The sequence below is a fragment of the Megalops cyprinoides genome, chromosome 14, assembly GCF_013368585.1.
Source record: "Megalops cyprinoides isolate fMegCyp1 chromosome 14, fMegCyp1.pri, whole genome shotgun sequence".
NCBI classification, from domain to species: domain Eukaryota; kingdom Metazoa; phylum Chordata; class Actinopteri; order Elopiformes; family Megalopidae; genus Megalops; species Megalops cyprinoides.
In genome coordinates this window covers 7,931,110-7,946,696 of record NC_050596.1, presented here as the reverse complement: position 1 = coordinate 7,946,696, position 15,587 = coordinate 7,931,110, and the positions used below count along the sequence as shown (strand labels likewise).

General features: G+C 46.1%; 1 protein-coding gene across 2 annotated transcripts; it reads right to left on the bottom strand.

Moving 5' to 3' along the window:
* Positions 1 to 5,809: 5,809 nt before the first annotated feature.
* Positions 5,810 to 9,647, bottom strand: LOC118789418 (serine protease 23-like). 2 transcript variants are annotated; one of them, XM_036545831.1, is made up of 2 exons: positions 9,362 to 9,647; positions 5,810 to 7,018 (listed from the first exon to the last, which is right to left on the bottom strand). In XM_036545831.1, the coding sequence occupies exon 2, from the start codon at positions 7,003 to 7,005 to the stop codon at positions 5,872 to 5,874; it is 1,134 nt and encodes a 377-aa protein (XP_036401724.1). In that variant the 5' UTR covers positions 7,006 to 7,018; positions 9,362 to 9,647; the 3' UTR covers positions 5,810 to 5,871. The 2 variants fall into 2 exon arrangements, with proteins under 2 accessions (XP_036401724.1, XP_036401725.1); XM_036545832.1 differs by lacking the exon at positions 9,362 to 9,647 and adding an exon at positions 7,288 to 7,308.
* Positions 9,648 to 15,587: the final 5,940 nt, after the last annotated feature.

Below are 15,587 nucleotides of genomic sequence, written 5' to 3'. Positions count from 1 at the left end.
TATAGCGCACCACTGATACAGCCACTGTGATGTCACCCCCCCCCCCCCCCCCAAAAAAAAAAAAAGATGCAAAACGGTGACGTCTCAGGTTCTTCTGTTGCTGACTCCGATACAGTGTTAATGTGTCCTCCTGCAGAGACATTCACTGCGATTACATCAATTTCCATTCATGCCTCTTTCATTGTGTGTTTCATATTGTCACGGTTTTATGTTGTAGGATAAATATAGTGTCAATATTCTCTGCCAGCCCATGCTGTTTGTCTTGCCTGACTGAATAAGTGTGTGTGTGTGTGTGTTTGTGTATATTAGATAGTGCTTTCATGTGTGAACCTGTGTTTCTCTTTCATCTCCTTATCGGAATATTCCACATAATACACACGGCACACACACAAATACACACAGTCCATACACGGACCTCCTGTTGTACACATACACACACATACACATGCCAACACTTTCCTTTGTCCTGTAAAGTAGTTTTTTTAGCTAATGGTCTTATGAGGTGGTCTTCTTGGTTTTTGGATTAGATTTTTTTGGTGGCTGTTTTAATGTGCTGTGCAGGAAGTTTGTTTCTTGTGAGCGATAGATTTGTCATGGTTAGATTATATTTCTTTATGGTACTTTGTTATGATTAATTTGTCATGGTGTGTAGTAGATTTGTAAAGGTTGATTTATGGCTTGTCTTGTAATATGTTATGCTATGGTTAGTTTATGCTTTTAAACTATGCTTAAGGTTAGCCTACATTCATGTTAGAGTTAGATAATGATCCTCTATGGGAGGTGAGTTTCAGGTTTATAGTTTTATGATTAGTATATGGTCTTCTGTGGTAGGTAGGTGTCTGTAGGGTAGTTTATGGTTATGTTATGGTTAGTTAATGGTCTTGTGTGGTAGGTGTCTTTGGTGTAGTTCATGGTTGTCTGTGGTTGGGTTGGCTTGTCCTGAAGCTCAGTACTCTGTCTGAGGCAGAGTATCACTCTGGCTCACGAGAAACAAAGACATTGTCTATTGTAATCAACTACAGAGTGTCTTTCACAGCTCTCTCTCTCTCTCTCTCTCTCTCTCTCTCTCTCTCTCTCTCTCTCTCACACACTCACACATACACACACACAGGCACACATACACAGGCCACAAATTGGCAATAAATCATGACTGATCAGTGAGAATAAATGTTGCAACAGGTGAATTCTCAGATACTTACGCACATACATATTTATGATTACATTTCTAGTATTCCGTTTCATTTCCTTTTTATTGTTTTATAAATATTGCATTATATATCACTATTATTTAATCTGGAGTCGAATCCTGTACATTTAGTCTTTATTTGCCAGTCTAGTTACTGTCAGCTGCAGAAGTCCTTGTAATGGGTTAAATGTAAACTCTCTCACTAGGCGTATGCCATCATTGACTAAATGGTGACATTTCTACTCAATACAAACATAAATTTAAATTTATTGTTATTTTTTATAACAAATCATGGGAATAAGTGAAGGCAAGGCTGTGAGTCAACAGTGATTCATATTGGAAAGCCAAGGTGGCTGGGATGAAAGGCATCCCTATGGTCACCTAATGGTCTCTAGACCTGAACTGGAGTGATGAACTGATGGACATTTCATGCCTGTGACAAGGAGCGGGGTGAACCCAACTGCAGCGATGACTCAAGACACAAGAGATTTTGTTCAAATAAAATAAAGTTACCTTTACTGGAGACTCAGGAGATACAAAACAGGCATGGTTCAAGAGTACACACAGGAGGCATGGCAATTCAAGACTGAGCAGGGACATGAACAAAGGACAGTAGCTACATTCCTGACAATGCCATTCTACTTCTTTTATAACTTTCCATTGTTTTCTAGGAGTCTCTCGAAGGCCTTCACCTGGATTTACTTTTTCCACTCTGATCTGGATTCTTTCTGGTTTCTCGATTCACTCTGAAAAGTTAACTATGTTCAGTGCTTTGGGGCAATTTAAAATGAACTATAACAAATTTGATTGCTTGTCCTTTATTAATAAAGTGTGTGGCTGTAAATCTTTGAGGGGGAATCAAGAAAGACCTCGGTGAAGAGGTTAGACGAAGGGGTCAGGGGTTAGGTTCTGAGGTGGGCTGGTAAGCGCGTGGATGCTGAATGACTTGTATTCTTTTCCCTGAGATCATTGTACTGACACTGGAATGACTTTTTATCTGTTGTATTGTTAATTAATATACAACTGCCATCTAGTGGCCAAAACTGGGGCTGCCATGTCATTACATCTCCTTTCTTAAACATGTTGGGCATGAGAGAACACCCTTGGACTGTGTTTTGGGCTCCGTCATGGCTGATTTAAGTCTGCAGGTGCACTCTAATGAGAGGCTTGTGGAAGTGGTCAGGGAGGTGTGTTTTAAGCTCCCGGCTCTTTGTCATCTTCTGGTGGGCCTGTATGGTCAACCCTACTGCTGTCATCACCAGTGCTTGCCTGCTGAGGGTCTTGGCTTGTTGGGCTTGGTTCCCTCCTGTTTCCCCGTTGGGTATTGCCACCTCCTAACTGTGTGACCGCGGCTCCAGGCTTTTGGGCTTACGAGCTCTACCGCTCCCCACTACTTCTCCTCTCACACTCTTACTGAGCCTCCTGCCTTCAGGGCTTGCAGCTGCTTTAAGCCTCTGTCAGGGCACTGCTTCAGTCTGTTTCGATTGCCTTGTGATCTTGAGCTCGCTCCCCTTGGTCCTCCCAGGGGCTGCCTTTGTGATGCTGGTATTGCTGTTTTTGTCCAGCAGCTGTTGCTGTGGGTAAGGAGGGCCACAGTAAAGGTCTTGTTTGTCCGCCTCAGCTGAGCTTATTTTTTGAAACTGGAACTGACTTTTTAGCTTATTTGTTTGACTGACGGTAACTTGGAGATTATGTTGTGTGGTTGAATCCATACATCCACATCCACAAAACCCTGAATTCATCTGAAAATTACTGTCAGCCATTTCTGAATATTACTCTGTATGAAATCCCCCGTACAATAAACTGATGCACAGATTGAGAGTCAAGTTTAAGGAGTAATGGATGAGGCCCATGAAGGGAAACTGAAATCCATATTGAATCAGGTATGTGTGTGTGTGTGTGTGTGTGTGTGTGTGTGTGTAAGTGTGGGTGTATGTGCATGTAAGTATGCACATACAGTATGCCTGTTATATATTGCAGGTACGAATGCATGCATGTCAGTTTGTATGTGTTTGTGCCTGCATTTGTAAGTCTGAAAGTATGCTTGTTTCTTTGCCCATGTACATGGATGGGTGTGTGTACATATGTTTCTGTATGGTTGAATGCATGTGTGTATGGTAGAATGTATGTGCATGTGTCTGTGTGTCACTAAATGCATATGTATATGCATTTGTGTACATTTCCATTGGTGAGTGCATGCCTTCATGTATACTTCTGCGTATATATGTGTGTGAGCATGCATGTGTATGTGCATATGACTGAATGCTTGTGTGTGTGAGTATGTGCACAGCACCCAACGAAAGCCAGGAAAGTGATATTCGATGACTGAATTGAGGATTTTTTGGAATATTGTGAATTTTTAACTTTTCTTAACATGAAAATTATCACCCTTTTTAACTACCAAGTAAAGGAGTTTACCACAAAGCAGTTTAGTAGGTTTTGAGTTTGTTTTCTCATTGTTTTATTTGAGTATTAACAACAAAGTTCACATATTAAATATAGTTATAGTTTTATAAATTTATTATGATAAAGAAAATACAAATATATAATCATGTTTATAGAGAAACAGACAATACTTCACCATAAATTCATAAATGCAATTTTTAATATTCAGAGTTCTGCATAGCTCATCCTGGATCCATTTGGTAGATTGAAATGTAATACTGTCTACAGCCCAGAAGGAGGAGCTTTTTGCACTTGTTTCTTAAATGAATACTAACGATTACCATATAGCGCTACCATCTGTAAGCATTTGGAAAATCATCATACATCAGACAGTTTAGTTGTACATTCAGTGAACGTCTTATAAAGCAAAGAAAAGCACCTTTGGTTAACAATAAGTAATACATTCTTCGAAAATGAATTTTGCATTAAAGTTTCTCAGAGTAACTAGGGAAACAGATTAAATATCCATGTCTGTCTGGTCATTGCTGTTAGTCTGTTAGAAACAGTGACTGGTGAAGTTGACCTGGGTTGTGGGTGTGGTTTGCATTGCTGTCATAGGAGTTTTGAGTGTGGCCTGTGTAGCCAGCCTCTTACTTTGCCTCATTCCACAGAACCTCACTCAGTGCTCCCCTGTGTCAGTGTTCCTCTCAGTCAGTGTTCTTCTATAATGGTATTAGTCTCAGTCAGTGTATCCTTATAATAGTGATCCTTTCAGTCACTGTTCTTCCGTATCAGTGTTCCTCTCAGTCAGTGTTCTCCTGTATCAGTGTTCCTCTCAGTCAGTGTTCTCCTGTATCAGTGTTCCTCTCAGTCAGTGTTCTCCTTTATCAGTGTTCCTCTCAGTCAGTGCTCCTCTGTAACAGTGATCCTCTCAGTCAGTGTTCTCCTGTATCAGTGTTCCTCTCAGTCTCTGTCCTCTTGTATCAGTGTTCCTCTCAGTCAGTGTACTGCTGTATCAGTGTTCCTCTCAGTCAGTGTTCTTCCGTATCAGTGTTCCTCTCAGTCAGTGTTATGCTGTATCAGTGTTCCTCTCAGTCTCTGTCCTCCTGTATCAGTGTTCCTCTCAGTCAGTGTTCTGCTGTATCACTGTTCCTCTCAGTCAGTGTTATGCTGTATCAGTGTTCCTCTCAGTCTCTGTCCTCCTGTATCAGTGTTCCTCTCAGTCAGTGTTATGCTGTATCAGTGTTCCTCTCAGTCAGTGTTCTGCTGTATCAGTGTTCCTCTCAGTCAGTGTTCTCCTGTATCAGTGTTCCCCTCAGTCAGTGTTCTGCTGTATCAGTGTTCCTCTCAGTCAGTGTTCTGCTGTATCACTGTTCCTCTCAGTCTCTGTTCTCCTGTGCTGTTTCTTTGTGTCACGTTTCCATGCCCCCCCCCCCCCCCCCCCCTTTCTCTCTGAGCAGTCCTTACAGAGGAAAACAGACTCTGACCTCTGACCCTAACTGGTCCACAAGAGTACTTTAGGAGTATTTGAAAGAGTGCACTGATAGTGCAATGCATGCTTTCTGGTTTGCATGAGGGACGCTGTACAGAGAGCTGAGCTGGGGTAGAGTTGACCCCCCTGCCCATACTCGCTTCACCCATCCCCCCCCCCCCCCTCCCCAGAGAGGAACAGGACACAACTGCAGCAGGCACATGATGATAAGTGCATTGATCCAAAGTGTGGCCCACACACACAATTTTACATCTCTGTACATAAATACATCAAAGAATGGGTGTATTCCAATTCCCATCCATCTTTACAAACTAGCACCAGAAGAAACAGGGCGCAGCCTCCAGCTGTTACGCTGCTGACCTTTGACTTCATCCTCCCACATCCCGTTTCCTCCTCTTCCTCGCCACACATCCTATCTCGGAAACTGCTGAAAATTCCTTATGGAAATTGTTTCCATCCAAACATATGATAGTTACTTTCCTTTAGCTGACTGAGATAGTGCACTTAAGCACTGTATGCATGCGTGTGTGTGTGTGTGTGTGTGTGTGGTGTCTTGTGTGTATATGTGTATGTGTGTGTATATGTGTAAAACTGTGTGTATATGTGTATATATGCATGCGTACATGTGTGTTTGTGTATATGGGGAGGTGTACGTGTGTGTGTGTGTGTGTGTGTGTGTGTGCACGTATATGCACATCTGAATATATGTGTGTGTGTGTGTGTGTGTGTGTGTGTGTGTGTGTGCGTGCATGTGAACATGCATGTGTTTCTGTGTGTGTGTGTGTGTGTGTGTGTAATTGGTGCTGTCTCAGCCGTATCTGCAGTCCACATAGTTGCCCTTGATCCAGTAGCAGATCTGGGCGAACTTCAGTGGGGTGATGCGCACCGCCACGTTGAACTCCTGGGAGGTGCCGTTGCGGTCGACCCACTGGTGCCCCGAAAAGACACCGATCACCTTCCTCTCCCAGCGCCGCCGTTGCCGGTTCCACATGCGGGCGTAGACGCCGGAGCCGCTGGCGCCGGGCTGGGCGTCACAGTGCTGGTACAGCAGGTCATAGGTCTCCTCCCTCACCTGGCAGAAGCGGAACACCAGCTGGCCCGGGCGGTCGTTGTCGAAGCCGGAGAACTGCACCCTGCGGCCGGGCAGCTGGCTGGCGGCCGGGCTGACGCCCAGCTTCATGTAGCGGCGCTGGTGCGGCTTCTTCAGCTCCAGCACGGCGTAGTCGTAGTCCATGCCGATGTCGTTGACGCTGCCCTTGATCCAGCCCTTGGGCACGTGGGTGCGCGTCACCCGGATCCACTGGAACTTCATGCCGTCGCGGGCGCCGGCGGGCGAGGTGGCGTTGCCCGGGGCGGCGTCGCGGTGCCGCGGCTTCAGGAAGCCCACCCGCAGCTTCTGTGCCCCCTTCACGTAGCTCTTCCCGTCGTGCACGCAGTGCGCCGCTGTCAGCACGTGGCGCTCGCCCACCAGCGTGCCCGAGCAGCCCGTCGACACCTTCACTGCCGCGGAGAACGGGTAGCGCAGCAGGAAGTCCCGGCCCACGATGCTGAAGCGGCTGTCGGGGCCGTAGATCTGCCGCTTGGCCCGGGACCGCCCGGGGGAGGCCGGGCCGCGCCGCTGGGTGGGGTCGAACCCGTAGATCCCCACCGCCGTCTCCGTCAGGCTGCCGTCGGAGTGCAGCGTCTCGTAGGACAGGTAGCTGCGCAGGTCCCAGTAGCTGGGGGGCGGGGCCTGTCTGTGGCAGTCCGGCCCACAGGGGGAGGAGACCTCTAGCTGGGCCTCTGACAGGAACTGTGGGCGGGGCCTCTCCTCCGTGCTCTGGGGCAGCACCACAGGCATTCGCTGCAGGGGCCACTGCGGCCTCCAGGTGGCGCTGTGGAGGAGGACACCTGGAGCACAGCAGAGCAGGAGGAGGAGCTGGGCCAGGACATGAGAAGCCATGGCAACGGGACACCTGCACCAGGGGAGAACAGGTCACAGTTGAGATGGAGGTCGGGTGCAGAGGGACAACTTCTTACACATTCTCTACAATGAGAGGAAATGTGTCTCCCTAAGAAGGCATGTCACACATACTCCCATGTGTACAAATACACACATTTATACCCCCTCTCACTCCAACAAATGCACGCAAATGCATGCGATCACATACTCCTGTACATAAACTCACACACCTACTTTCACACACAGAAACTCTCACATATACATTCTACTACACATACTTACACTCTCTCTCCCACACGGTCACGCTCACAGTATGATTGTTGGTTTATGGTTAAATAACAATATGTTCCGCTTCCTCTGGAATCTGCCGTGTGGAAAGGGACTCCAAAGTGAGGAAGTCATTCTGTTCTGTTGCCTGTGGTGATAAGCACTGCTTGTGTGTCTTCCTTTTACTTGATCCATGGTGAACCGCTGCCACATGAGTGGCTAACTCTAAACCCTGGACCCGTTGTATCCTCACAGCGCCCCCTGTCTGTCAGAGTAGACCTGTATACCAAAATGTTGCCCTCCCCGGACCTTTTTGGTTGTATTATTCAGCGACTCATCCTGTTTAGCCTGACAACGTTCACATGCCTCCAGGCCAAGAGTACACCACCATATCGCAGAGGCAGAAAGACGGTTTACTGCTCTAAGTGTGCATTAGTGCAGTAAGCACAGCCATTACATGGTGCTTAGCATCAGTGTGAAGTGTAACAAACACCATCTTTGATGCGCTGCACTGACGCGTGCTGGTCTGCCCACCTGCTCAGGTGACAGATGTGGGATACGGGTTGACACCTGGGTCACAGAAGCAGCTCCACAATGCCCTTACTACTGGCGTATCACCTGTGCCAGTCATGTGACCCCCTGTGGTAAAGACACGCCATACGGTCCATATCTACTCAGTAAGACAACAGTTGAAGTGCCAGGGGATGACTGGGGCTTATTACTGGAACGAGACAATTTATGCGGAACAAAACACTTAAAGCATTAAAGCAGAATTAAAGCAAAGCCCTATATTACTGGATATCCTGGGCCATTGTTGAGGCTGGAAATGTGAAATCTCTAAACCTAATGCGGGTGTACTTTTAATATGCAGAACTGGAACACTGGGACTGGACTTGCCGCGGAATTTTCCTCGGCAGTGGACTTTGGCCAGCAACAGTTCATCTGCCTTTCGACAGTTGAATGAGAGGAGAGATGCTGAAGGAACGCCGAGGCTGCTCGGGGCAGATCAGAGCGTGCCCCCGTTCACAGGACGTTGCCGCAGGCGTCTTCCCTTGGGAATTTGCCAGGAGGTTCCGGCTCTTTCTCTATACTGATGCACGCACGCACACACACGTGCGCGCCTAGCCACCCGTCTCTGGCCTCAGCGATCCGGGGCCCCCCTTCCTCAATTTGGAACCACTCCAGTTCCAAAATATGTATGAGCCGCAGACCCGGAGATATCTGTGCATTTGTTTTTTATCCTTCATTAGTGTCTTGTTAAGAGCGGTTGGGAGTGGAGTCAGTTGTTATTTATTTATTTGACAGACGCCCCTATCCGCAGGGAAAGTCTGTCTGTCGCTCGATTGGTTAGCATGAACAGGGCCTGCTGTACTCCTCTCCTCTCACACTGCATTCCTGAGAGACGAAGAGAAGGGAGAAGGAGAGAGAGGAAGGGAGAGGAGAGGAGATAACAAGCTACTTCACATGGAGTTTTACCAGAATTATTTTTGGCGGAACAAAGCAATCTTATATCTCGAGGGCTAAGATTAAAAACCATCTGCTTCTGTCTAACATCCCTTCTATGGCGCTACTTAAGGTCCAAGCAACTAAAAATAATGCCACAGTTAACACAACGGCCCTAATCGAACAATGATGTGACAGCTCGTGACAGTTCATATTTTTATTTAAGCTTCGACAGATTGCTTCACTGTCACTATTTTTTTTTAATTCCATGCAGTATGTCGAGGCGAAAACACAAACAAAACCTGTTAGTGATAGCTTTATTAGCTAGTTTTATTGTTTTATTGTATCAGTATTTAATTTACTTTAAATATTTGTCTCATGCGTCAACTCTTATCTCCCAGTCTTGTTCAGCTCGAAACTTTTCCCTTACTCACCCAAAAGCCCTTTTAGCTCATAAATATCTTATTCGGAATTCTTAAGCTCTTTGTACAGAAAAATAAAAGCTCTAGGCTGGCTGGACTATTCCTCCCACGCACCCGAGAACTTTTACCAGCTTATTTTCTGAATGGTGTTTTTCTCTCTACAGTATGGGACTCGCTCAATGAAGCCCAGCAGCGGACGGCTGACGGCACGTACAGAACCTCACCCGGGGATCCTGCGCTTCTCTCTGCGGGCGGTCTGGTCGGCAGGTGAACCGGAGCGACACCAGGAGCTGTCTACTGCTTCGGCATGAGAAGATGCGACAGCAAGGATTCCGCGGCGAGGTCACCTTCTTTAAAACTGATTTCTCTGCTGGAACAAAAACCCCTGCAACAGGAGGGGGGTCCCGATCCTCTAGCACCGCTGCGTCTCCTTCCTTCTCCCGGGATGCATGTCTTTATATATTCCTCGGTGTGCAGAGTTTTCAGAGGAGACTTCGCAGATGAGGGCGCTGTGTGAGCGTCCGTCTGACGGAGCCGCGCGAGTCGCCGCGACTTTTCGCAGACGTGCGGTCACGTGACTAGGAGTCGCTCACGGTCTGCCGTTGGCAGTTCTGCATTCAGGATGTGTCCTTCGCGTTAAGCACACGGCCACGTTACAATACAGCTGCGATTGCCGTTTTTGTGTACGTGCATGAGATGTCGACCGTTTGGACAAATGCTCATAACTGTGAGCACAAACTTGGGTGGAGTACGTGACGCCAGGACTGCGATAAATCTATGCAGAAAGGCTGAGCTGATTATTGAATATGATAGTTTTCACTTTCACCAGCGTTCACCATCCCACTTGCACTAAAGCTTTTTACGTCCCCCTTTAAGTGATTCAGATGGGTGATTGACCTTTGAGAGCAGTAACAGACACAGCCACTCAGCGGTGTGCTTACTGTGTACCTATAGAGCACAATACGCTATTGCTCATATTCATATTACTGACATATTATTATGTTTAGCATATTATGTTACTGTCTGGTCAGATTTGTCAGCATTACTGGATTTAAGTAATATATAAATATACACCTGTTCAAAGAATAGGTGGTGCTATATCTATAAAAATTACTCAGATGACTATCACATCCCCTTGATAATCATGATCAAGTTAGTGATCTCACATATGCACATAGATATAAATCACACCAGTATCTCAAAATGGCCTCTGTGGGGTTTTCTAACTCTGAACCAAAGAAAAGGAAAAAACACTAAACTATGCAATTGTTAGGGTGGTTCCAGCAGGCTTTTAAGACTAAATTCAATTTTGCCCACAGATTCCCTTCTGAGGCACTGCTGCTGTTCCCTTGGACAAGGTACACAACCCACAAGTGCCTCAGTAAATATCCAGCTGCATAAATGGATAATGTGTGAAAACTATAACTTATGTAAGTCACTCTGGATAAGTGTGTCTCCTAAATGACAATAACGTAATACAATTATTTCGGATTATTTCGAATCTAGTTAAAAGAATGCATTCATACATCTGCACCTTCCCATGCCTTGACAATAAAGCTGTAATGTTTTAATCAGCACAAAAGAATCAGAATTCACAAGGACACTTGCATGGTGGTGACCACTCTTGTGGAACTGTCACAGGAGAGCAGTGGGTGTGGTCTGGTGGGTGTGGCCTGCCTCAGAGGGGTGTGATAAGCAGTGAAGGGGTGCTGTGATGAGAGTGATTAGGGAGCCCTGTGTTTAACAAAATAATAATGAACAATGAGGAAATTAATTAGTGGTTATTGGAGCACTTATTATTGATTATCATTCGCCCATTGCAGCCGCAGGGTTCCAGAGCACTAAGAGGAGAAAAGAGGGGTCTCATCAGTACACATGGTTTCGTCTGTTTGTCTCTTGGTGATGACCTCACCATGGGTACAGCAGTAGGGAGGGGGAGCTGGGGGGGGGAGCGGGATTAAAGGATTTTCTGTGTGGCTGCTTTTATTGGAGACCACAAGTCTCTATTGTCACCCACCTACTCCAGTACTCCAGCACATTCCTCTGAGAGTCTGAGTCTCCAGCTCCACCCCCCCCCCCCCCTTCCCCCGCCCCCACCAGCACCAGCACCCCGGGTCAGAGAAGCGCTATGCTAACCAACATGGCCTGGAGGCTCTTGAGGCGCGTTCCTGATTAACGAGGTGAGAACCTTCCTCTTCAGTGGGTGTTTGTGTTCTTGCTTTGTGACTCAGTCTAGCCCGGTCACATGTCCCTCAGTTATGAAAGATGCTGTTCAGGGCTATTATCTGTTTTTTGCTTGCCGTTGTCGTGGTAACTGCCATTCCCAAGTGAAATCAACAAAGTGCCCACACTGTCCTCTGCTTTGATTCAGTTTGGTTTTTTTTTTTAGTAAAATGGAATTCCCTGAAACTGTTCACTCTGTCTGGAAGGTCACACGCAGTTTCCTGGGAGACAGGGCAGGAATTTGGGCTTGGGCTGCTGTGACATGGTTGTGGGCTTCAGGGTGTAGTGTGGGCGTAGTGGGCTGTGGTGAGTGTGCGTGTGTGTATGTTTGTGTGTGTATGTGTGTGTTTGTTTGCGTGTGTGTGTGTACTCACAATGCCTGGTGCAGCAGCAGCAGAGTGTGGGCAGCACTGGCATCAGCAGGTGTGGTGAGCATTGTGTGTGTGGAGTTCAGGGTATGATGTTGCTGTGTGTGAGTGTGGACATAAAGGATGTGGTGAATGTGTGTGTAAAACTACATTCAATTTTGCTCACCGATGTTGTTGGACAGTGGCGTTGTTAGGTCCGATCATTCGGGGCTCTAGCCCCAAATATTTTAAGCCTAGCCCCGAATATTTTCGCCCTGAAAAAGGAGGTGTTTATAGGCAAACAACAGACAGACTATGTAACAGAGCAGAACTTGACTTGCAGCATCCAAATGTGTGATAATATTTATTTATTATAAAGGTAGATATAACCTCCCCAACCTAGCGATGCCGATCTCCCTTCAAAAAAAAGACAAGCCCCGGGCAAACTTGACTTAGCCCCTGATCTTTTCAATAGCTAGAAACGCCCCTGTTGTTGGATAGTTCACCATAGTAAATCCAGTTAAAAGACACCAGGGTTCATGGTGTGGTGGTGTTGTGTGTGAGTGTAGATGTAGGGGGTGTGGTGAATGTGTGTTTTTGTGTGTGTGGGTGTGGGGAGTGTGGTGAGTGTGCATTGGGGGACAGGTCTTTTGGGGGGGTGTAAGTGTCTGGGCTCTGACTGTAACAGAAACTGACCTGAGCCTGTATCCATCAGTGGCAGTGACAGTCACTGCTCCGGTCTGACTGCGGTCACTGCTCCGGTCTGACCGCGGTCGCTGCTCCGGTCTGACCGCGGTCACTGCTCCGGTCTGACTGTGGTCACTGCTCTGATCTGACTTCAGCGAATGCTTCATGGGCAGGATGAAGGCTCCTTTGGGGGATAGTAATTATTCTTGGCTTACTCTCACTGCCCCAGATAAAATGTAGCTTCTTTAATAGCTCACAGAATATGTGCGTTCATATGTACTGAAACCGGAACTGCACTTGGAAAAAATACATTTCTACTGCAACAGAGAGAGAGAGTATTTATAATACAGAGAGTTGCTGCTCAGATGAGTGGTTTTGAGAGTGATGGGTGTTTTGGCGTGTGATGTGTGGTTTGTTGTATGATGCATGATTTTGTGTGTGAGTGGTTTTCTTTGCTCGGCTCAAGAACATGGTTTAAATGACTTACATTACTTAAATTTGGTTCCCATAGAAATCCATATTGCATAATCCGTATGTGGTTTGGCACAGGATTTGACACTCCCCTTTTGTCTTTCATCTATCCTCTTACCTCTTTCTCCTTCTCCTTGTCTCTCTCCTGTCTTTCAGTAATATTCCTCCCTTTCTCCCTTGGCGCCATCAGGTGAAACTGTAAGGAACAGTTTCTGATACTCCATTTTTATTTTTCCATTTATAGTGGTGAACCCTGGCTCCTCCACTGCCCCAACTAATGATAATTTCTTTTGGGTTCTTTGTGGGAAGATCAACACGCAAACCTCAAGACTGTAATTATGTTCTGTTGAAGAGGAGAAACACTGGAGTCATTGACTTAGCCCCATTAATGGTCTGTATGTAGTATGTGTGTGTGTGTTCACAGTGCTGTCTAGGGGGTGCTGAAGCATCCATAGGCTCCATAAAATTGTATCAATCAGTCAATTAAACAAATGATCAACGAACCAACCAACCAAACAATCATATTTTTGAACTAGTACCCTTCACAACCAAATTGCCACAGGGTACTAATTTACAGTATTTTCAGAGAAAGGGAAAAAATATATAGCAAGAGTGAATGGGGGGGAAAACCGAAAAGATATATAAGATATCAGCAAAAGCCAATCATGATACACTCCAGAATATATGGATGTATGTGAGAATGGGTATTTTGCATGTATAAGAGTTATTAGTAAGTCATAAAGTGAGTGGTCAGGTAAGATGTGGGGGACACTGTAGGCTGTGACTGATTGATCCAAACAAGGTGACAGAACTGAGTGGCAGGCTTGAGTTCAGGTCCTTTGAAGTTGGATTCTTCTTGCTTTGTTCAGCTTTGAAAAGAAACAGGGTTAGCTCTAAACTCAAATCTCACCCCAGTCCCGGAAGCTCTGATACACAGTACTGTATAAACCGTAGCTCTGATGTGCAGTACTGTTTCCTGGAAGCTCTGGTGCGCAGTGCTGTATAAACAGCAGCTCTGATACATAGTGCTGTATAAACTGTAGCTCTGATGCGCAGTGCCGTATAAACAGCAGCTCTGATACACAGTGCTGTATAAACTGTCGCTCTGATGCTCAGTGCCGTATAAACAGCAGCTCTGATACACAGTGATACACAGTACTGTTTCCTGGCAGCTCTGATGCACAGTGCCGTATAAACAGCAGGTCTGATACACAGTGCTGTTTCCTGGCAGCTCTGATGCGCAGTGCCGTATAAACAGCCGCTCTGATGCGCAGTGCTGTATAAACCGTAGCTCTGATGCGCAGTGCTGTTTACTGGAAGCTCTGATGCATCAGTGCTCTCTGGCTTGTTTGCATTGGCTGGGCTGTGGTCTCTGTGCTCCCGCTGTTCTGTGGGTCAGGCCCCCATCCGGTGCGAAACAGGGGGTCGTCCCAACACTGGGGGCATGTTAGTCATCGTAGGAATAATAACAGTGACATGATGACTCACCCATCCCTGACCTTCCATAGAGACACAGCTCCTCCAGCGTCATTGGAACTGCAGCTTTGGCTGTGGCACTGCTATTTACTTGTAATTTTGCACTATGGCTAACATGCCATTGTGGGTCCCCAGGAAGTGAGGAGGGGGAAGATAATCAGTGTGGCACCATTCCACACAGTCAGCTTTGCACAGAGGGGTGGGACAGGACAACCTACCCACAGAGGTGTATGTATACTGTATGTATGTGTGTGTGTTCATGTGCATTTGTGTTTTGTACATTTGCTTTGTACGTGTTTGGAGGTGTGTTTGCTCTGTGGTACAGAGTAAATGTCCCTGCCACAAATGTGGACTTTCTAATGATCCATTGTCACATCCTATACTCCTGCCAGACCACTCCACTCCACAATGTCTGGTTGCCTAGTCATCCCTTCCTGGAAAGGTTGCTCATCTGAAGCACATTCTTTCTCTACCCTGGCCCCCAGGGTGAAGAAGCTCAATGATGATTCTCACAAAATATACAAAGGGACTACAATTTACAAAAAGTTAATTTTATTTATTAAAACCCCACAAAATAACAAAAACCAGCCTTGAGCACAGAAAGTTATGCTAACAAAGGTCAGTCTCCTGTCCTGCCATGCACCTGTTCATAATGAGCTTGGTCGGGGCAGGTGTAGCTCGTTAACCAATGCTGGCATTTAACAATTAAACACTGCTTTGGATGCAATTGATTTAAGTTGATCAGCTATTGGTCAATTTGAATTGTATTAAAGACAAAAGTCCCCCCCTTAGAACATTTAAAATACTGACAATTGACACTTAACACTTAACATTCAGGTTTTGGGAGAAAAAGTCAAGGCTCTACTTCATAGGTGGAATGAGCTCGGCATAACAGCCACAACAGCAGGATCACTGTCTTTCCGCACTGTCCGACACACTCAAATACCCCACCTATTCAGACTACATGTTAGCTCCCTGAACATTGACCCATCTCTTCCTAACATTGTAATAAAAGCTTAGTGGCAAGCTTAGATGGCAGTTTAAGGCAAAGGCCTGGTAGTAGTAGGAGCTTTTGTAGGTAGTATGAAGATTAGTAGTTGTGGAAGAAAAATTAAGAGAGAACCCTTGTGCACAGGGGTATTAAAGTATTAAATTCAAAAATAAAAAGCCAGAAGAGCTGAAGGCTAACTATTGCACAGTCTCCACACAAAAAAGAGGACAGACCATATTGGATCCATATACCTTC

Bases quoted from the DNA above. Each gene is read 5' to 3' on its own strand.
- LOC118789418 (XM_036545831.1), bottom strand. From the start codon at position 7,005: ATGGCTTCTCATGTCCTGGCCCAGCTCCTCCTCCTGCTCTGCTGTGCT.